This window comes from Somniosus microcephalus, chromosome 12, assembly GCF_052327205.1.
Source record: "Somniosus microcephalus isolate GS21.2 chromosome 12, FLI_Smic_1.0, whole genome shotgun sequence".
NCBI lineage: Eukaryota > Metazoa > Chordata > Chondrichthyes > Squaliformes > Somniosidae > Somniosus > Somniosus microcephalus.
This window is the reverse complement of record NC_140998.1, coordinates 220,114,100-220,136,568: the sequence shown is the minus strand read 5'-3', so window position 1 is coordinate 220,136,568 and position 22,469 is coordinate 220,114,100. Positions and strand designations below refer to the sequence as shown.

Below are 22,469 nucleotides of genomic sequence, written 5' to 3'. Positions count from 1 at the left end.
GGCATCAGGGAGAATTTCTACCAAAAATTCACAAAAATATGCCCTGAATTCAATAATTTGAATGACCACCAAAAACTCCCATACCTACTAGGGGAACAGAGAAATTGTGTAACTTTAGCGGCAAACTATGTTACAGCTTGCCATAAGCAGAGGGACAACCATTAAATCTAAGAAAAGATTTATATGTGTGTATATTTATGTATACATGGGTATATCTGTCTATACACTGTATGTCTAGATCTGCGTTTATGTGTTCAACCATACATGTTTTTCTGTGCTTTGGCAACATAAGATGTATCTTGTCATCATGCTAATAAAGCAATTTGAATTGAATTGAAAATTGAGACAGAGAGAGAGACAGAGAGAGAGACAGAGAGAGAGACAGAGAGAGAGACAGAGAGAGAGAGACAGAGAGAGAGAGACAGAGAGAGAGAGACAGAGAGAGAGAGAGACAGAGAGAGAGAGACAGAGAGAGAGAGACAGAGAGAGAGAGACAGAGAGAGAGAGACAGACAGAGAGAGAGAGAGACACAGAGACAGAGAGAGAGAGAGAGACACAGAGAGAGAGAGAGAGAGAGAGACACAGAGAGAGAGAGAGAGAGACAGAGAGAGAGACAGAGAGAGAGAGACAGAGAGAGAGAGACAGAGAGAGAGACAGAGAGAGAGAGACAGAGACAGAGAGTGAGAGAGAGACACAGAGAGAGAGAGAGAGAGACAGAGAGAGAGAGAGAGACACAGAGAGAGAGAGAGAGAGAGACAAAGAGTTTTGGATGAGCTGCAGTTTACGTTGGGTAGAAGGTTGGAGGCAGGCCAGGAGTGTTGCAGTAGTCAGAGTCAGGAGGTAACAGGGTGAGGGTTTCAGCAGCAGATGAGCTGAGGCCAGACTCTGGATCCGTACCTCAGCGGCTGGGGTACCAATAGGGTGAAGCTTGAGATGGTAGGAGGGAGGGAGTGTGAATGCATGAGCGAGGGGAGAAGGTGCGATGGATCTCGCTGTCAACACAACAAGGGAAATCGCTGATGCAATGCTCATTGTACTTTTGTTTCTGACAACAGGCGGGCCACCAGTATGGACCTTCCGATGGCCATGAGGTTCAGGCACCTGAAGAAGACCTCCAAAGAAGCAGTGGGTGTCTACAGGTTGGTATCTGATGCACATCTCCCCCAGCGCACACTCCCAGTACTCAGCGAGAGCATTAAAGGAGCTCGACACCATCCAGGACAAAGCAGCCCCGCTTGATTGGCACCCCATCCACCACCTTAAACATTCACTCCCTCCACCACTGGCGTACCGTGGCTGCAGTGTGTACCATCTACAAGATGCACTGCAGCAACTCGCCAAGGCTTCTTCGGCAGCACCTCCCAAACCCGTGACCTCGTCCACCTAGAAGGACAAGGGCAGCAGGCGCATGGGAACACCACCACCTCCAAGTTCCCCTCCAAGTCACACACCATCCTGACTTGGAGATATATCGGCCGTTCCTTCATCGTCGCTGGGTCAAAATCCTGGAACTCGCTCCTTAACAGCACTGTCATCGAGTAATACAGCACAGAAAGAGGCCCTTCGGCCCATCGTGTCCGCGCCGGCCATCAAGCCCTGTCTACTCTAATCCCATTTTCCAGCACTTGGTCCCTAGCCTTGTATGCTGTGGCGTTTCAAGTGCTCATCTAAATGCTTCTTGAATGTTGTGAGGGTTCCTGCCTCTACCACCCTTTCAGGCAGTGAGTTCCAGATTCCAACCACCCTCTGGGTGAAAACGTTTTTCCTCAAATCCCCTCTAAACCTCCTGCCCCTTACCTTGAAACTATGCCCCCTTGTTATTGACCCCTCTACTAAGGGGAAAAGTTCCTTTCTATCTACCCTATCTATGCCCCTCATAATTTCATACACCTCAATCAGGTCCCCCCTCAGCCTTCTCTGCTCTAAGGAAAACAACCCCAGCCTGTCCAGTCTCTCTTCATAGCTGAAGTGCTCCAGCCCAGGTAACATCCTGGTGAATCTCCTCTGCACCCTCTCCAATGCAATCACATCCCTCCTATTGTGTGGCGACCAGAACTGCACACAGTATTCCAGCTGTGGCAGATGCAATAGAACGTGGATAAATGCGAGGTTATCCACTTTGGTGGCAAAAACAGGAAGACAGATTATTATCTGAATGGCAATAGATTGGGAGAAGGGGAAGTGCAACGAGACCTGGGTGTCCTTGTGCACCAGTCGCTGAAGGTAAGCATGCAGGTGCAGCAGGCGGTTAAGAGGGCAAATGGTATGTTGGCCTTCGTAGCGAGAGGGTTCGAGTACAGGAGCAAGGATGTCTTGCTGCAGTTGTACAGGGCCTTGGTGAGACCGCACCTTGAGTATTGTGTGCAGTTTTGGTCGCCTTATCTGAGGAAGGATGTTCTTGCCATGGAGGGAGTGCAGCGAAGATTCACCAGGCTGATACCTGGGATGGCAGGAATGACGTATGAGGAGAGATTGGGTCAATTGGGCTTATACTCGCTGGAGTTTAGAAGAATGAGAGGGGATCTCATTGAAACTTATAAAATTCTAACAGGAGTAGATAGACTAGATGCAGGAAGGATGTTCCCGATGGCTGGGGAGTCCAGAACCAGGGGTCACAGTCTAAGGATAAGGGGTAGGCCATTTAGGACAGAGATGAGGAGGAATTTCTTCACCCAGAGAGTGGTGAACCTGTGGAATTCTCTACCACAGAAGGCAGTTGAGGCCAATTCATTAAATATATTCAAGAAGGAGTTGGATATATTTCTTAAGGCTAAAGGGATCAAGGGATATGGGGAGAAGGCAGGGACAGGGTACTGAATTTGGATGATCAGCCATGATCTCATTGAATGGCGGAGCAGGCTCGAGGGGCCGAATGGCCGACTCCTGCTCCTATCTTCTATGTTTCTATGTGGCCTAACTAGCGTTTTGTACAGCTCCATCATAACCTCCCTGCTCTTATATTCTATGCCTCGGCTAATGAAGGCAAGTCTCCCATATGCCTTTTTAACCACCTTATCTACCTGTCCTGCTGCCTTCAGGGATCTATGTACATGCACACCAAGGTCCCTCTGATCCTCTGTCCTTCCTAGGGTCCTACCATTCATTGTGTATTCCCTTGCCTTGTTAGTCTGTGGGAGCACCTTCACCACACGGACTGCAGCGGTTCAAGAAGGCGGCTCACCGCCACCTTCTCAAGGGCAACTAGGGATGGGCGATAAATGCTGGCCTTGCCAGCGATGCCCATGTCCCAGGAGCGAATAAAAGAAAAGCCCGCACTCCCAGTAAAGAATCAGAGAATGGTTACAGCACAGAAGGAGGCCATTCGGCCCCTCGAGCCCGTGCTGGCTCTCTGCAAGAGCACTTCAGCCAGTCCCACTCCCCCGCCCTTTCCCCGTAGCCCTGCAATTTCTTTCCTTCAGGTACTTATCCAACTCCCTTTTGAAGGCCACGATTGAATCTGCCTCCACCACCCTTTCAGGCAGCGCATTCCAGATCCTCACCACTCGCTGCATAAAAAAGTTTTTCCTCAGGTCGCCTTTGGTTCTTCTGCCAATCACCTTAAATCCGTGTCCTCTGGTTCTCGACCCTTCCGCCAATGGGAACAGTTTCTCTCTATCTACTCTGTCCAGACCCCTCATGATTTTGAACACCTCGATCAAATCTCCTCTCAACCTTCTCTGCTCCAAGGAGAACAACTCCAGCTTCTCCAGTCTCTCCACATCACTGAAGTCCCTCATTCCTGGAACCATTCTGGTCAATCTCCCCTTAACCTTCTCTGCTCGAAGGAGAACAACCCCAGCTTCTCCAGTCTCTCCACATCACTGAAGTCCCCCATCCCTGGGACAATTCTGGTCAATCTCCCCTTAACCTTCTCTGCTCGAAGGAGAACAATCCCAGCTTCTCCAGTCACTCCACATCACTGAAGTCCCTCATCCCATGGACCATTCTGGTCAATCTCCCCTTAACCTTCTCTGCTCTAAGGAGAACAACCCCAGCTTCTCCAGTCTCTCCACATCACTGAAGTTCCTCATCCCATGGACCATTCTGGTCAATCTCCCCTTAACCTTCTCTGCTCTAAGGAGAACAACCCCAGCTTCTCCAGTCTCTCCACATCACTGAAGTCCCTCATCCCTGGGACCATTCTGGTCAATCTCCCCTTAACCTTCTCTGCTCTAAGGAGAACAACCCCAGCTTCTCCAGTCTCTCCACATCACTGAAGTCCCTCATCCCTGGAACCATTCTGGTCAATCTCCCCTTAACCTTCTCTGCTCTAAGGAGAACAACCCCAGCTTCTCCAGTCTCTCCACATCACTGAAGTCCCTCATCCCTGGAACCATTCTGGTCAATCTCCCCTTAACCTTCTCTGCTCTAAGGAGAACAATCCCAGCTCCTCCAGTCTCTCCACATCACTGAAGTCCCTCATCCCTGGGACCATTTTCGTAAATCTTTTCTGCACCCTCTCTAAGGCCTTCACATCCTTCCTAAAGTGCGGTGCCCAGAATTGGACACAATACTCCAGTTGGGGCCGAACCAGTGTTTTATAAAGGTTCATCATAATTTCCACACTGTTGTACTCTGTACCTCATGAAGCCCAGGATCCCGTGTGCCTTTTTAACTGCTTTCTCAACCTGCCCTGCCACCTTCAACGATTTGTGCACACATACTCTCTGTTCGTGCCCCCCTTTAGGATTGTACCCTTTAGTTTTCTGTCCTCTCCTCATTCTTTCTACCAAAATGTATCACTTCACACTTTTCTGTGTTAACTTTCATCTGCCACGTGTCTGCCCATTCCACCAGCCTGTCTATGTCCTCCTGAAGTCTGTCACTCTCCTCCTCACTGTTCACTATACTTCCAAGTTTTGTGTCATCTGCAAATTTTGAAATTGGGCCCTGTACACCCAAGACTCGGTCATTAATATATATCAAGAAAAGCAGTGGTCCTAGTACCGAGCCCTGGGGAACCCCACTGTATACCTTCCTCCAGTCCAAAAAACAACCGTTCACCACTACTCTCTGTTTCCTGTCACTGAGCCAATTCCGTATCCATGCTGCCACTGTCCCTTTTATTCCATGGGCTTCAACTTTGTTGGCGAGCCTAGTGTGTGGCACTTTGTCGAACGCCTTTTGGAAATCCATATACATCACGCCAACCGCATTACCCTCATCAACCCTCTCTGTTACCTCATCAAAGAACTCGATCAGGTTAGTTAAACATGATTTGCCTTTAACAAATCCGTGCTGGCTTTCCTTAATTAATCCACACCTATAGAAACATCGAAGATAGGAGCAGGAGTAGGCCATTCGGCCCCTCGAGCCTGCTCCGCCATTTAATGAGGTCATGGCTGATCATCCAAATTCAGTACCCGGTCCCTGCCTCCTCCCCATATCCAAGTGACTGTTAATTTTGTCCCTGATTACTGTTTCTAAAAGCTTCCCCACTACCGAGGTCAAATAGAACTCAGAAAACGTACTGGGCAGGATTATCATTGGGCCGTGGAGGCGGGATTGGAGGCGCGTGGGGGGTTAAAATCGCGAAATTGGGGGGCACGATCCCATCCCACCCCCAACTCGCCTCCATGCCAGTTTCAAAGGAGGCGGGTACCCGCCCCGCACTGGGACCCGCCTCCCCGAGGCAGGAAGGGGATTAGTGCCAATTAACTGTCTGTTAACAGGTAGTTAACAGGCAGTTTTTAGCCTAATCCCTATTTTTATTCCTGAAGTGTGGGATTCCCGACGGCTCCAAACCACGCCAAGTTAGCGAGGCGGACCGTCGGGCTGAAGGGCTTGGAGGGTTCGAGTTGTCTGGTGTTCAGGTGAGTGATGGGTGCATGAGTGCAGAGGTAAGTGTGTTTGGTCTGTGTAAAGTGTTTAAAGAAGTTTTACTTACATTTACTTACCTTTACAGCCTTCCTTCCTTCAGGTCTCGGGAGTCCCTCATCTCACCGGCACAGAAAGCAGAATGGCTGCCAGCTGTCAAAATCTGCAGCATTCAGCTTTCTGTTCCGGGGAGATCTCTAAATCATCCTGAGAGGAAGGAATTAACTTGGAGTACAGATTGTCAGTGTGAGAAAAACCTTGACAATGTACAGACTTAGTGAACATAGCCTGGCTATCGAAAAAGGCAGACACAGACAGACCCGGCTGCCAAGAGAGGACAGGATATGCTCTCACTGCAGTCAGGGAGTGGTGGAGACAGAGATGCACTTCCTCACAGCTTGTGGAAAATATCAGGGCATAAGGGAGAATTTCTACCCAAAATTCACAAAAATATGCCCTGAATTCAGAAATTTGAATGACGACCAAAAACTCCCATACCTACTAGGGGAACAGAGAAATTGTGTAACCTTAGCGGCACACTATGTTACAGCTTGCCATAAACAGGGACAACCATTAAATCTAAGAAGAGTATATACAAATTATATGAAAGTATATTTATACACTCAGGGATATATCTGTTTATACACTGTATGGATAGATCTGTGTTTATGTGTTCAACCATAAATGTTTTTCGATGCTTTGGCAACATAAGATGTACCTTGTCATGCCAATAAAGTGAATTGAATTGAATTGACAGCTTCACAGAGCTGTCGGACGCTGATATTTCATCTGTCAAAAGGTCTTGACAGATGAAATGTCAATCTGTGACGTCACCTGTTGCCGGGTGGCCCTTAATTGGCCAGCTGAGCCTGCTGGGTGGGCTCAACAAGGTCAATCAGGGGAAAATCGCGTGGGTTGGCCACAACTCGATGGAGGCGGGACTAAAACCCCGAAAGTTGTAGTCCCGCCTCCTACACGCCTCCAGTATCAAAATCCAGCCCCCTGTATCAGAGGTGCGAGGCAGTCAGGAATACCCGGGACGCACAGGACTGTGCAGTTTGAATGTGTTGACCTCCGTTATTGGGATGTCTGACTCTCTCTTGCTCTCCCTCCCTCCCTCCCTTTCCACAGGTCAGCGATTCACGGCCGTGGGCTCTTCTGCAAAAGGAACATTGACGCCGGGGAGATGGTGATAGAATATTCCGGAATTGTCATTCGGTCCGTGTTAACGGACAAGCGGGAAAAATACTACGACAGCAAGGTAAGTGGTGGTGCTCACTGTACCGAGGGGCTGTGTGCCCCGTCCTAGACACTGCCTGGGTTTAGGGCCAATGTCTGTCCTCGGGGGTATTGATGAAGCTCATTTCTGCAGGAATAGAATTGCAAAGCAGAGACGTTATGTTAAACTTGTATAGAACCTTGGTTAGATCACACTTGGAGCACAGTGCACAGTTCTGGTCTCCATATACCTTGGTTAGACCACACTTGGAGCGCTGTGTACAGTTCTGGTCTCCATATACCTTGGTTAGACCACACTTGGAGCACTGTGCACAGTTCTGGTCTCCATATACCTTGGTTAGATCACACTTGGAGCGCTGTGCACAGTTCTGGTCTCCATATACCTTGGTTAGACCACACTTGGAGCACTGTGTACAGTTCTGGTCTCCATATACCTTGGTTAGACCACACTTGGAGCACTGTGCACTGTTCTGGTCTCCATATACCTTGGTTAGACCACACTTGGAGCACTGTGCACAGTTCTGGTCTCCATATACCTTGGTTAGACCACACTTGGAGCACCGTGCACAGTTCTGGTCTCCATATACCTTGGTTAGACCACACTTGGAGCACTGTGCACAGTTCTGGTCTCCATATACCTTGGTTAGACCACACTTGGAGCACTGTGCACAGTTCTGGTCTCCATATACCTTGGTTAGACCACACTTGGAGCACTGTGCACAGTTCTGGTCTCCATATACCTTGGTTAGACCACACTTGGAGCACTGTGCACAGTTCCGGTCTCCATATACCTTGGTTAGACCACACTTGGAGCACTGTGCACAGTTCTGGTCTCCATATACCTTGGTTAGACCACACTTGGAGCACTGTGCACAGTTCTGGTCTCCATATACCTTGGTTAGACCACACTTGGAGCACTGTGCACAGTTCCGGTCTCCATATACCTTGGTTAGACCACACTTGGAGCACTGTGCACAGTTCTGGTCGCTACCACAGGGAGTGGTCGAGGCGAAGAGCAGAGATACATTTAAGGGGAAGCTGGATAAACACATGAGGGAGAAAGGAATAGAAGGATATGGTGATGGGGTGAGATGAAGAGGGGTGGGAGGAGGCTGGTGTTGATGGGGTGAGATGAAGAGGGGTGGGAGGAGGCTGGTGTTGATGGGGTGAGATGAAGAGGGGTGGGAGGAGGCTGGTGTTGATGGGGTGAGATGAAGAGGGGCGGGAGGAGGCTGGTGTTGATGGAGCGAGATGAAGAGGGGTGGGAGGAGGCTGGTGTTGACGGGGTGAGATGAAGAGTGGTGGGAGGAGGCTGGTGTTGACGGGGTGAGATGAAGAGGGGTGGGAGGAGGCTGGTGTTGATGGGGTGAGATGAAGAGCGGTGGGAGGAGGCTGGTGTTGATGGGGTGAGATGAAGAGGGGAGGGAGGAGGCTGGTGTTGATGGGGTGAGATGAAGAGGGGTGGGAGGAGGCTGGTGTTGATGGGGTGAGATGAAGAGGGGTGGGAGGAGGCTGGTGTTGATGGGGTGAGATGAAGTGGGGTGGGAGGAGGCTGGTGTTGATGGGGGGAGATGAAGAGGGGTGGGAGGAGGCTGGTGTTGATGGGGTGAGATGAAGAGGGGTGGGAGGGGGCTGGTGTTGATGGGGTGAGATGAAGAGGGGTGGGAGGAGGCTGGTTTTGATGGGGTGAGATGAAGAGGGGTGGGAGGAGGCTGGTGTTGATGGGGTGAGATGAAAAGGGGTGGGTGGAGGCTGGTGTTGATGGGGGGAGATGAAGAGGGGTGGGAGGAGGCTGGTGTTGATGGGGTGAGATGAAGAGGGGTGGGAGGAGGCTGGTGTTGATGGGGTGAGATGAAGTGGGGTGGGAGGAGGCTGGTGTTGATGGGGTGAGATGAAGAGCGGTGGGAGGAGGCTGGTGTTGATGGGGTGAGATGAAGAGGGGTGGGAGGAGGCTGGTGTTGATGGGGTGAGATGAAGTGGGGTGGGAGGAGGCTGGTGTGGATGGGGTGAGATGAAGAGGGGTGGGAGGAGGCTGGTGTTGATGGGGTGAGATGAAGAGGGGTGGGAGGAGGCTGGTGTTGATGGGGTGAGATGAAGAGGGGTGGGAGGAGGCTGGTGTTGACGGGGTGAGATGAAGAGGGGTGGGAGGAGGCTGGTGTGGGGCACGGAGCAGCGGGGCCGAATGGCTTCTTTCTGTGGTGTTGCCTCAATGTAACCTTTCCTCTCTCTCTCTCTCTCTCCGGCCGCGCAGGGGATCGGTTGCTACATGTTCCGCATCGATGACTTCGAGGTGGTGGACGCCACCATGCACGGCAATGCCGCCCGCTTCATCAACCACTCCTGCGAGCCCAACTGCTACTCCCGTGTCATCAACGTGGAGGGGCAGAAGCACATTGTCATCTTCGCCATGCGCAAGATCTACCGGGGCGAGGAGCTGACCTACGACTACAAGTTCCCCATCGAAGACGCCAGCAACAAACTGCCCTGCAACTGTGGCGCGAAGAAATGCCGGAAGTTCCTCAACTGAGCGAGGACGTGACAGAGAGAGAGCGCGGCTCGACTCCCCGCGGCGGCCCGTCTCTCGTCGTCTAGACTCTTGGGTGCGCTAGACTGGTGCGGCGGGAGGCGTGGCTGCGGACTTGCCCTTCCAGAGGGCGGGCGGACGGGGTGGGTGGGTGGCAGAGGGAGCGGGGAAACCCCCGAGGCGACAGCTTTGCCTATCCTCCTCACCGCCTCCCCCACCAACCCCTTTTATATTTTTGTGACTGTGCTATAATAGAGTGGGTGTCTCCCTCCCGCCCCACCCCACACGTGCGTTCGGGAGGGGGTTTGGCCCTCACTGAATAGTTCCGACCGGGAAATTCTCCCTTCCCCCCGTAGTGCAAACGGTGTGGGAATAATGGGGATAACTTGCTTTTTATTTTTTCCTTCCCTCTCCCTCCCCAAGAAAGACAAATGAATCTTGATAATTTTTGGCGAGACAGTGGAGATTTCAGTGCAATGTCGAGGTGGGGGGTGAAATTGTCACGTTGGCCCCCTATGGGCGGCCGCTGTGACCTCCTGCCCCCCCCTGTGCGCAGCCATGCCGCGCTCGGAAGACTGATTGCGGAGGATATTAGAACAGGGGGGCAGTGCCCTTCCGCGAGTGGAACTGGCTTGCGATTATCGGCCAGGGGTGGGTAAGGGGGGGGCGAGAGAAAGGACCCTGGCCAGGTTAGCCAGCTTTTCGGGGGTCGCAGCGGCGGACTCGCGCCGTGCGCTGGGAGCGAACCTGTAGCGTCGGGGATCTCGAGGGGGTGGGCGGGTGTTCGATTGACGGGGGTAACTGGAAATGAGGGGGATCAGTCGAATTTGGCAAGCGATCGCACTGGCCCTTCAAAAGCTCTTCAGTGTTTTATCTGTGTGAGTCGCAGATGTGAAACTCTGATACTAGAGGGTCTCCATCTCCGTGTGCAACCCAAGGACGAGATTCTATTCCGACACCGGCCGTTTTCCCCTCCCCAGGGATTTTACGGGGGGTATTCTGCCTGATGTTTGTTGGGTTTAACACTTGCTCTCCCCCTCTCCTGACAGTGGGCGGTCTCGAGAGAATGAGAGCGAGCGAGCTTTGCGGGTCTAACAATCCCTTTCACATCGCTGCTACTGAGACACGGCTGGCCGGAGAGGGGTTGGGGAGGGACGCGAGTTCTCCCCCCGGGAAAGCTACAACAGGTCGGGACACGTCGCCTAACTGGAGGCGGCCCCTCCTCCTCCTCCTGTTCCACTCTGCCGTAAACCTTTTCACGAGAAGCAGTGGGCCAGGGAGGGTGTGCTCGGAGGAAACAAAGAAAAACGTAGAAGATAGGAGCAGGAGTCGGCCATTCGGACCCCTCGAGCCTGCTCCGCCATTCAATGAGATCGTGGCTGATCAAACGTGCCTCTTGTTATCCTGGGGGGGGTCTCCTGTTACCGAGGGGATAACTCCCCATCTCCTCCCCCCCCCCCCGTTAGCCTCCCGCTGCCCGAGGGGGAGAGGGGAATGTGCCATCGATCCTGTCCTCACAGCCCGTGCAAGGATTCGGACAGGGGGGACTCCGAGAGGCTCGAAGACGAGGTCTGAAAGTCCGCTCGAAACCCGTGACACTAAGGCTTCTCCCCTTTTAAAAGCAGTATCTGAAACCCAGCCCGTTTTATTACCTGTTTTTTTTCAGGATATCACCCCGTTTTGCGGCCGTGTTTTCGCACCTTTTGCCTTTCGAGGGAGGGCGAGAGCCGACCTCCGCTCCCTGCCTCTTGTCGCGTTGCAGTGATCGATTCTGCACCACTCCCAGCCCGCTCGCTGGCTGATTGTTGAAGTCTCCGCTCCCAGCTCTCTCCGCCGGGGTCTGTCTGTCTCTCTCTCTCTCTCTCCACGGGGGAGCGACGGTGTCGGAGCCTGTCTTTAAATCTTTCACACAGCCCGAATCCCCCCCGGACCGGGCGAGCTTCGGATCGCTGGGGCAGTAACGTCTCGACGAGGGGGGGGGAAAGAGAGGCTTTTCCTTGAGTACTTGCTGATTTCCCTGCCCCACTACTGACCCCCCAACGAGATCAGCGCGCGTAACCCGTACCCTCCCGTGCGAGCGGGATTCCCTCAGAACAGGGGATAGGAAACCCCCCCCCCCCCCTAAAATATTAAAGGTGTTCGGTGGCGGGTCGAAGATTTTAAAAGCGTCTCCACCACAGCGAGCTCAGTAGCAAAGATGTGAGAAGAACGCTGGTTTTAAATTTTATTTTCCAAGAAGGAGGACCGAATCGTTTTGGGGCGGGGGGGGGGGTGGGGTGCGGAGCGGACGTCATTCCGATCTCTTCCCCCTTTTTTAACTAGGGTTTAAAATAAATCCCACCCCCGGATTCTGGCGCAACCAGTACGGAATTCGAGGCGTCCCGTAGGGTACAAATCCCGCGCGATGGCGCGAGCCCTCCCCCCCCCGCCCCCCAAGACGTCAAACTGCGCGCGCCGGGAGGAAGGGTGCGGCAGTCGGATTGGGCGGGCGGAACGGGCGTTTCAGCCGCGGTCTGGCCGCCGTCCGCCCCGCGTGTCCCGATGGCTCACAAACCATGCGAGCTCCCCCAGTCAGTTCCGATCTCCCGCCACCCCGCCTCTGGAAAAAAATCGAATCCAAGTCATTCCACATACACCACCTCACCCCCCCCCCCCGCCCCCAGCCACGGGAATTATGAAGGAGAATTTCCACCCGGTAGTATTTGTAATTTTTATTTTTATCTTCCCCTCTCGTTTTTCTAGAATCGAGGTGGGGTGGGGTGGGCGGTGGGGGGAGAAAAGGAGGGAGGAAAAAAACCCTTGCTCGATACTCCGTGTAAAAAAGTTGTACATATCTGTATAGATATTTCTAAAACCCATTATTTTCTATGCACTTTTTTTATTTAAGAAATGGTTTCCTTAATAAAGATGTTCAGCGTTCCAGAGGTGCAGGCCCGCGATCCTGAGGTTTCATTGGCTCCGCTCAGGGACAGCGCGTCCTCTGATCAGCACGGGTTACCGGCCAGAGGTGTGTCATCGTGACCTAAGAAACAGAAATGCTGAGAGATATTCAGCAACAACAATGTGTACACAGCGCCTTTTAACGTAGTATAACGTCCCAGGGCGCCGCACATAGAAACATAGAAGATAGGAGCAGGAGGAGGCCATTCGGCCCCTCGAGCCTGCTCCGCCATTCAATGAGATCATGGCTGATCATCCAAATTCAGTATCCTGTCCCTGCCTTCTCCCCATATCCCTTGATCCCTTTAGCCTTAAGAAATATATCCAACTCCTTCTTGAATATATTTAATGAATTGGCCTCAACTGCCTTCTGTGGTAGAGAATTCCACAGGTTCACCACTCTCTGGGTGAAGAAATTCCTCCTCATCTCAGTCCTAAATGGCTTACCCCTTATCCTTAGACTGTGACCCCTGGTTCTGGACTCCCCGACCATCGGGAACATCCTTCCTGCATCCAGTCTGTCTAGTCCTGTTAGAATTTTATAAGTTTCAATGAGATCCCCTCTCATTCTTCTAAACTCCAGCGAGTACAAGCCCAATCGACCCCATCTCTCCTCATACGCCATTCCTGCCATCCCAGGTATCAGTCTGGTGAATCTTCGCTGAACTCCTTCCATGGCAAGAATATCCTTCCTCAGACAAGGCGACCAAAACTGCACACAATACTCAAGGTGTGGTCTCACCAAGGCCCTGTACAACTGCAGCAAGACATCCTTGTTCCTGTACTCGAACCCTCTCGCTACGAAGGCCAACATACCATTTGCCGCCTTAACCGCCTGCTGCACCTGCATGCTTACCTTCAGCGACTGGTGCACAAGGACACCCAGGTCTCTTTGCACTTCCCCTTCTCCCAATCTATTGCCGTTCAGCTAATAATCCGCCTTCCTGTTTTTGCCACCAAAGTAGATAACCTCGCATTTATCCACATTATACTGCATCTGCCCAATCACCCAACCTGTCTAAATCATACTGGAGTTTCTCACACGCCCACCCAGGAGCGTAAATCAGACAAAATTTGACCCCGAACCACAAACGGAGATATTAGGACAGGCGACCAAAACCTGGGTCAAAGAGGTCGGTTTTAAGGAGCGTCTTAAAGGAGGAGGGAGAGGCGGAGAGGTTTAGGGAGGGAATTCCAGAGCTCGGGGCCCAGGCAGCTGAAGGCACGGCCGCCAATGGTGGAGCGATGGAAATCAGGGGGATGTGCAAGAGGCCGGAATTGAAGGATTACACGTTAGGACACGGGGCAGCAGAGTTTTGGATGAGCTGAGGTTTACGGAGGGTGGAATGTGGGAGGCAGGCCAGGAGTGCGTTGGAATAGTCGAGACCGGAGGTAACAGGCAGGGGTGAGGGTTTCAGCAGCGGATGAGCGGAGACGGGCGATATTACGGATGTGGAAGCAGTCGGTCTTGGTGATGGCGCGGATATGTAGTCAGAAGCTCACCTCAGAGTTAAATACGACGCCAAGGGTGTGAACAGTCTGGTTCGGCATCGGACAGTTGCCAGGGAGAGGGATGGAGTCGGTGTCTAGGGAACGGAGTTTGTGGTGGGGACTGAAGACAATGACTTTGCTCATTCCTATAATTAATTGGAGGATATTTCTGCTCAACCATGTCAGAGAAGTCTCACAATTTAGAGACAAGTATTAGGACAGGTGACCAAAAGCTGGGTCAGAGAGTGAGGTGTTAAGGGGCGTCTTAAAGGAGGAGGGAGAGGTTTAGGGAGGGAATTCCAGAGCTCGGGGCCCAGGCGGCTGAAGGCTGAAGGTGGAGCGATGGAAATCGGGGGATGTGCAAGAGGCCGGAATTCGAGGAGTGCAGAGATCACGGAGGGCTGGAGGAGGTTAGAGATAGGGAGGGTTGTAGGGGGCTGGAGCAGGTTACAGAGATAGGGAGTGTTGTGAGGCTGGAGGAGGTTACAGAGATAGGGAGGGCTGGAGGAGGTTACAGAGATAGGGAGGGCTGGAGGAGGTTACAAAGATAGGAAGGGTTGTAGGGGCTGGAGGAGGTTACAGAGATAGGGAGGGCTGGAGGAGGTTACAGAGATAGGGTTGTGGGGAGCTGGAGGAGGTTACAGAGATAGGGAGGGTTGGGGGAGGTTACAGAGAGGGTTGTAGGGCCTAGAGGTTACAGTGATAGGGAGGGTTGTAGGGGCTGGAGGAGGTTACAGAGAGAGGGAGGGTTGTAGGGGCTGGAGGAGGTTAGAGAGATAGGGAGGGTTGTAGGGGCTGGAGGTTACAGAGATAGGGTTGTACGGGCTGGAGGAGGTTACAGAGATAGGGTGGTAGGGCCTAGAGGTTACAGTGTCAGGGAGGGTTGTAGGGGCTGGAGGAGGTTACAGAGATAGGGAGGGTTGTGGGGTTGGAGGAGGTTACAGAGATAGGGAGGGTTGTAGGGGCTGGAGGAGGTTACAGAGATCGGGTTGTTGGGGCTGGAGGAGGTTACAGAGATAGGGAGGGCTGTAGGGGCTGGAGGAGGTTACAGAGATGGGGAGGGTTGTAGGGGCTGGAGGAGGTTACAGAGATGGGGAGGGTTGTAGGGGCTGGAGGAGGTTACAGAGATAGGGAGGGGTGTAGGGGCTGGAGGAGGTTACAGAGTAAGTGGGAGGGGTGTAGGGGCTGGAGGAGGTTACAGAGATAGGGAGGGGTGTAGGGGCTGGAGGAGGTTACAGAGATAGGGAGGGTTGTAGGGGCTGGAGGAGGTTACAGAGATAGGGGGTGTTGTCGGGGCTGGAGGAGGTTACAGAGATAGGGAGGGATGTAGGGGCTGGAGGAGGTTACAGATATAGGGAGGGTTGTAGGGGCTGGAGGAGGTTACAGAGATAGGGAGGGGTGTAGGGGCTGGAGGAGGTTACAGAGATAGGGAGGGGTGTAGGGGCTGGAGGAGGTTACAGAGTAAGTGGGAGGGGTGTAGGGGCTGGAGGAGGTTACAGAGATAGGGAGGGGTGTAGGGGCTGGAGGAGGTTACAGAGATAGGGAGGGTTGTAGGGGCTGGAGGAGGTTACAGAGATAGGGAGGGTTGTAGGGGCTGGAGGAGGTTACAGAGATAGGGAGGGCTGCAGGGGCTGGAGGAGGTTACATAGGGAGGTTTGTCAGGGCTGGAGGAGGTTACAAAGATAGGGAGGGTTGTAGGGGCTGGAGGAGGTTACAGAGATAGGGAGGGTCGATGAGGCTGGAGGAGGTTACAGAGATAGGGAGGGTTGATGGGGCTGGAGGAGGTTACAGAGATAGGGAGGGTTGTAGGGGCTGGAGGGGGTTACAGAGATAGGGAGGGTTGAGGAGATGGAGGAGGTTACAGAGATAGGGTTGTAGGGGCTGGAGGAGGTTACAGAGATAGGGAGGGTTGTGGGGTTAGAGGAGGTTACAGAGATAGGGAGGGTTGCAGGGGCTGGAGGAGGTTACAGAGATCGGGTTGTAGGGGCTGGAGGAGGTTACAGAGATAGGGTTGTAGGGGCTGGAGGAAGTTACAGAGATAGGGTTGTAGGGGCTGGAGGAGGTTACAGAGATAGGGAGGGTTGCAGGGGCTGGAGGAGGATACACAGATCGGGTTGTTTGGGCTGGAGGAGGTTACAGAGATAGGGCTGTAGGGGCTGGAGGAAGTTACAGAGATAGGGTTGTAGGGGCTGGAGGAGGTTACAGAGATAGGGAGGGTTGCAGGGGCTGGAGGAGGTTACAGAGATCGGGTTGTTGGGGCTGGAGGAGGTTACAGAGATAGGGCTGGAGGAGGTTACAGAGATTGGGAGGGTTGTAGGGGCTGGAGGAGGTTATAGAGATAGGGAGGATTGTAGGGGCTGGAGGAGGTTACTGAGATAGGGAGGGTTGTGGCGGCTGGAGGAGGTTACAGAGATAGGGAGGGTTGTAGGGGGCTGGAGGAGGTTACAGAGATAGGGAGGGTTGTAGGGTGCCGGAGGGGGTTACAGAGATAGGGAGGGTTGTAGGGGCTGGAGGAGGTTACAGAGATAGGGAGGGTTGTAGAGGCTGTAGGAGGTTACAGAGATAGGGCGGGTTGTAGGGGGCTGGAGGAGGTTACAGAGATGGGGAGGGTGGTAGGGGCTGGAGGAGGATACAGAGATAGGGAGGGTTGTAGGGGCTGGAGGAGGTTACAGAGATGGGGAGGATTGTAGGGGGCTCGAGGAGGTTACAGAGATAGGGAGGGTTGTCGGGGGTTGGAGGAGGTTACAGAGATAGGGAGGGTTGTAGGGGCTGGAGGGGGTTACAGAGATAGGGAGGGTTGCAGGGGCTGGAGGAGGTTACAGAGATAGGGAGGGTTGTAGGGGCTGGAGGAGGTTACAGAGATAGGGAGGGTTGTAGGGGCTGGAGGAGGTTACAGAGATAGGGAGGGATGTAGGGGCTGGAGGAGGTTACAGATATAGGGAGGGTTGTAGGAGGCTGGAGGAGGTTACAGAGATAGGGAGGGTTGTAGGGGCTGGAGGAGGTTACAGAGATAGGGAGGGTTGTAGGAGGCTGGAGGATGTTACAGAGATAGGGAGGGCTGGAGGAGGTTACAGAGATAGGGAGTGTTGTAGGGCCTGGAGGAGGTTACAGAGATAGGGAGGGTTGTAGGGGCTGGAGGAGGTTACAGAGATAGGGAGGGTTGTAGGGGCTGGAGGAGGTTACAGAGATAGGGAGGGTTGTAGGAGGCTGGAGGAGGTTACAGAGATAGGGAGGGTTGTAGGGGCTGGAGGAGGTTACAGAGATAGGGAGGGCTGCAGGGGCTGGAGGAGGTTACATAGGGAGGTTTGTCAGGGCTGGAGGAGGTTACAGAGATAGGGAGGGTTGTAGGGGCTGGAGGAGGTTACAGAGATAGGGAGGGTCGATGAGGCTGGAGGAGGTTACAGAGATAGGGAGGGTTGATGGGGCTGGAGGAGGTTGCAGAGATAGGGAGGGTTGCAGGGGCTGGAGGGGGTTACAGAGATAGGGAGGGTTGAGGAGATGGAGGAGGTTACAGAGATAGGGTTGTAGGGGCTGGAGGAGGTTACAGAGATAGGGAGGGTTGTGGGGTTAGAGGAGGTTACAGAGATAGGGAGGGTTGCAGGGGCTGGAGGAGGTTACAGAGATCGGGTTGTAGGGGCTGGAGGAGGTTACAGAGATAGGGTTGTAGGGTCTGGAGGAAGTTACAGAGATAGGGTTGTAGGGGCTGGAGGAAGTTACAGAGATAGGGAGGGTTGCAGGGGCTGGAGGAGGTTACACAGATCGGGTTGTTTGGGCTGGAGGAGGTTACAGAGATAGGGCTGTAGGGGCTGGAGGAAGTTACAGAGATAGGGTTGTAGGGGCTGGAGGAGGTTACAGAGATAGGGAGGGTTGCAGGGGCTGGAGGAGGTTACTGAGATAGGGAGGGTTGTGGCGGCTGGAGGAGGTTACAGAGATAGGGAGGGTTGTAGGGGGCTGGAGGAGGTTACAGAGATAGGGCTGGAGGAGGTTACAGAGATTGGGAGGGTTGTAGGGGCTGGAGGAGGTTACAGAGATAGGGAGGATTGTAGGGGCTGGAGGAGGTTACTGAGATAGGGAGGGTTGTGGCGGCTGGAGGAGGTTACAGAGATAGGGAGGGTTGTAGGGGGCTGGAGGAGGTTACAGAGATAGGGAGGGTTGTAGGGTGCCGGAGGGGGTTACAGAGATAGGGAGGGTTGTAGGGGCTGGAGGAGGTTACAGAGATAGGGAGGGTTGTAGGGGCTGTAGGAGGTTACAGAGATAGGGCGGGTTGTAGGGGGCTGGAGGAGGTTACAGAGATGGGGAGGGTTGTAGGGGCTGGAGGAGGATACAGAGATAGGGAGGGTTGTAGGGGCTGGAGGAGGTTACAGAGATGGGGAGGATTGTAGGGGGCTCGAGGAGGTTACAGAGATAGGGAGGGTTGTCGGGTGTTGGAGGAGGTTACAGAGATAGGGAGGGTTGTAGGGGCTGGAGGGGGTTACAGAGATAGGGAGGGTTGCAGGGGCTGGAGGAGGTTACAGAGATAGGGAGGGTTGTAGGGGCTGGAGGAGGTTACAGAGATAGGGAGGGTTGTAGGGGCTGGAGGAGGTTACAGAGATAGGGAGGGTTGTAGGGGCTGGAGGAGGTTACAGAGATAGGGAGGGCTGGAGGAGGTTACAGCGATGGGGAGGGTTGTAGGGGCTGGAGGAGATTACAGAGATGGGGCGGGTTGTAGGGGCTGGAGGAGGTTACAGAGATAGGGAGGGTTGTAGGGGCTGGAGGGGGTTACAGAGATAGGGTTGTAGGAGCTGGAGGAGGTTACAGAGATAGGGAGGGCTGTCGGGGCTGGAGGAGGTTACAGAGATGGGGAGGGTTGTAGGGGCTGGAGGAGATTACAGAGATAGGGAGGGTTGTAGGGGCTGGAGGAGGTTACAGAGATAGGGAGGGCTGTAGGGGCTGGAGGAGGTTACAGCGATGGGGAGGGTTGTCGGGGCTGGAGGAGGTTACAGAGATAGGGAGGGGTGTAGGTGCTGGAGGAGGTTACAGAGATAGGGAGGGGTGTAGGTGCTGGAGGAGGTTACAGAGATAGGGAGGGTTGTAGGGACTGGAGGAGGTTACAGAGATAGGGAGGGTTGTAGGGGCTGGAGGAGGTTACAGAGATAGGGAGGGTTGTCGGGGCTGGAGGAGGTTACAGAGATAGGGAGGGTTGCAGGGGCTGGAGGAGGTTACAGAGATCGGGTTGTTGGGGCTGGAGAGGGTTACAGAGATAGGGTTGTAGGGGCTGGAGGAGGTTACAGAGATAGGGAGGGTTGTAGGGGCTGAAGGGGGTTACAGAGATAGGGAGGGTTGAGATGGAGGAGGTTACAGAGATAGGGAGGGTTGTAGGGGCTGGAGGAGGTTACAGAGATAGGGAGGGTTGTAGGGGCTGGAGGAGGTTACAGAGATAGGTAGGGGCTGGAGGAGGTTACAGAGATAGGGAGGGTTGTAGGGGCTGGAGGAGGTTACAGAGATAGGGAGGGTTGTAGGGGCTGGAGGAGGTTACAGAGATAGGGAGGGTTGTAGGGGCTGGAGGGGGTTACAGAGATAGGGAGGGTTGTAGGGGCTGGAGGAAGTTACAGAGATAGGGAGGGTTGTAGGGGCTGGAGGAGGTTACAGAGATAGGGAGGGTTGTAGGGGCTGGAGGAGGTTACAGAGATAGGGAGGGGTGTAGGGGCTGGAGGAGGTTACAGAGATAGGGAGGGTTGTAGGGGCTGGAGGAGGTTACAGAGATAGGGAGGGTTGCAGGGGCTGGAGGAGGTTACAGAGATAGGGAGGGTTGTAGGGGCTGGAGGAGGTTACAGAGATAGGGAGGGTTGTAGGGGCTGGAGGAGGTTACAGAGATAGGGAGGGTTGTAGGGGCTGGAGGAGGTTACAGAGATAGGGAGGGTTGTAGGGGCTGGAGGAGGTTACAGAGATAGGGAGGGTTGTAGGGGGCTGGAGGAGGTTACAGAGATAGGGAGGGTTGTAGGGGCTGGAGGAGGTTACAGAGATAGGGAGGGTTGTGGGGTTGGAGGAGGTTACAGAGATCGGGTTGTTGGGGCTGGAGGAGGTTACAGAGATAGGGTTGTAGGGGCTGGAGGAAGTTACAGAGATAGGGTTGTTGGGGCTGGAGGAGGTTACAGAGATAGGGAGGGTTGTAGGGTAGGGGCTGGAGGAGGTTACAGAGATCGGGTTGTTGGGGCTGGAGGAGGTTACAGAGATAGGGCTGGAGGAGGTTACAGAGATTGGGAGGGTTGTCGGGGCTGGAGGAGGTCACAGAGATAGGGAGGGTTGTAGGGGCTGGAGGAGGTTACAGAGATAGGGAGTGTTGTAGCGGCTGGAGGAGGTTACAGAGATAGGGAGGGTTGTAGGGGGCTGGAGGAGGTTACAGAGATAGGGAGGGTTGTAGGGTGCTGGAGGGGGTTACAGAGAGAGGGAGGGTTGTCGGGGCTGGAGGAGGTTACAGAGATAGGGCGGGTTGTCGGGGCTGGAGGAGGTTACAGAGATAGGGAGGGTTGTTGGGTGTCGGAGGGGGTTACAGAGATAGGGAGGGTTGCAGGGGCTGGAGGAGGTTACAGAGATAGGGAGGCTGGAGGAGGTTACAGAGATAGGGAGGGTTGTAGGGGCTGGAGGAGGTTACAGAGATGGGGAGGTTGTCGGGGCTGGAGGAGGTTACAGAGATAGGGAGGGTTGTAGGGGCTGGAGGAGGTTACAGAGATAGGGAGGGTGTAGGAGGCTGGAGGAGGTTACAGAGATAGGGAGGGTTGTAGGGGCTGGAGGAGGTTACAGAGATAGGGCGGCTGGAGGAGGTTACAGATAGGGAGGGTTGTCAGGGCTGGAGGAGGATACAGAGATAGGGAGGGTTGTCGGGGCTGGAGGAGGTTACAGAGATAGGGCGGTTGTAGGGGGGCTGGAGGAGGTTACAGAGATAGGGAGGGTTGTACGGGCTGGAGGAGGATACAGAGATAGGGAGGGTTGTAGGGGCTGGAGGAGGTTACAGAGATGGGGAGGATTGTAGGGGGCTCGAGGAGGTTACAGAGATAGGGAGGGTTGTCGGGGGTTGGAGGAGGTTACAGAGATAGGGAGGGTTGTAGGGGCTGGAGGGGGTTACAGAGATAGGGAGGGTTGTAGGGCCTGGAGGAGGTTACAGAGATAGGGAGGGTTGATGGGGCTGGAGGAGGTTACAGAAATAGGGAGGGTTGATGGGGCTGGAGGAGGTTACAGAGATAGGGAGGGTTGAGGAGATGGAGGAGGTTACAGAGATGGGGAGGGTTGTCGGGGCTGGAGGAGGTTACAGAGATAGGAAGGGTTGTAGGGGCTGGAGGAGGTTACAGAGATAGGGAGGGTTGTAGGGGCTGGATGAGGTTACAGAGATGGGGAGGGTTGTAGGGGGCTGGAGGAGGTTACAGAGATAGGGAGGGTTGTAGGGGCTGGAGGAGGTTACAGAGATAGGGACGGTTGTGGGGTTGGAGGAGGTTACAAAGATCGGGTTGTTGGGGCTGGAGGAGGTTACAGAGATAGGGTTGTAGGGGCTGGAGGAAGTTACAGAGATAGGGTTGTAGGGGCTGGAGGAGGTTACAGAGATAGGGAGGGTTGGAGGGGCTGGAGGAAGTTACAGAGATCGGGTTGTTGGGGCTGGAGGAGGTTACAGAGATAGGGCTGGAGGAGGTTACAGAGATTGGGAGGGTTGTCGGGGCTGGAGGAGGTTACAGAGATAGGGAGGGTTGTAGGGGCTGGAGGAGGTTACAGAGATAGGGAGGGTTGTAGCGGCTGGAGGATGTTACAGAGATAGGCAGGGTTGTAGGGGCTGGAGGAGGTTACAGAGATAGGGTTGTAGGGGCTGGAGGAGGTTACAGAGATAGGGAGGGCTGTCGGGGCTGGAGGAGGTTACAGAGATGGGGAGGGTTGTAGGGGTTGGAGGAGGTTACAGAGATAGGGAGGGTTGTAGGGGCTGGAGGAGATTACAGAGATAGGGAGGGTTGTAGGGGCTGGAGGAGGTTACAGAGATAGGGAGGGCTGTCGGGGCTGGAGGAGGTTACAGCGATGGGGAGGGTTGTAGGGGCTGGAGGAGGTTACAGAGATCGGGAGGGTTGTAGGGACTGGAGGAGGTTACAGAGATAGGGAGGGGTGTAGGTGCTGGAGGAGGTTACAGAGATAGGGAGGGGTGTAGGTGCTGGAGGAGGTTACAGAGATAGGGAGGGTTGTAGGGACTGGAGGAGGTTACAGAGATAGGGAGGGTTGTAGGGGCTGGAGGAGGTTACAGAGATAGGGAGGGTTGTAGGGGCTGGAGGAGGTTACAGAGATAGGGAGGGTTGTAGGGGCTGGAGGAGGTTACAGAGATAGGGAGGGTTGTAGGGGCTGGAGGAGGTTACAGAGATAGGGTGGTAGGGCCTAGAGGTTACAGTGATAGGGAGGGTTGGTGGGGCTGGAGGAGGTTACAGAGATAGGGAGGGTTGTGGGGTTGGAG

At 54.0% G+C, this 22,469-nt stretch overlaps 1 protein-coding gene across 1 annotated transcript in view; it reads left to right on the top strand.

Moving 5' to 3' along the window:
• The window catches only part of kmt2bb (lysine (K)-specific methyltransferase 2Bb), a 186,099-nt gene extending 173,591 nt beyond the window's left edge, over positions 1-12,508 (top strand). The window contains exons 31-33 of the mRNA XM_086002474.1: positions 1,056-1,139; positions 6,949-7,078; positions 9,308-12,508. Of these exons, the coding sequence (XP_085858600.1) occupies positions 1,056-1,139; positions 6,949-7,078; positions 9,308-9,583 (490 nt within the window). The 3' untranslated portion in view covers positions 9,584-12,508. The remainder of the gene's footprint in view (positions 1-1,055; positions 1,140-6,948; positions 7,079-9,307) is intronic.
• The last annotated feature ends 9,961 nt before the right edge of the window (positions 12,509-22,469 follow it).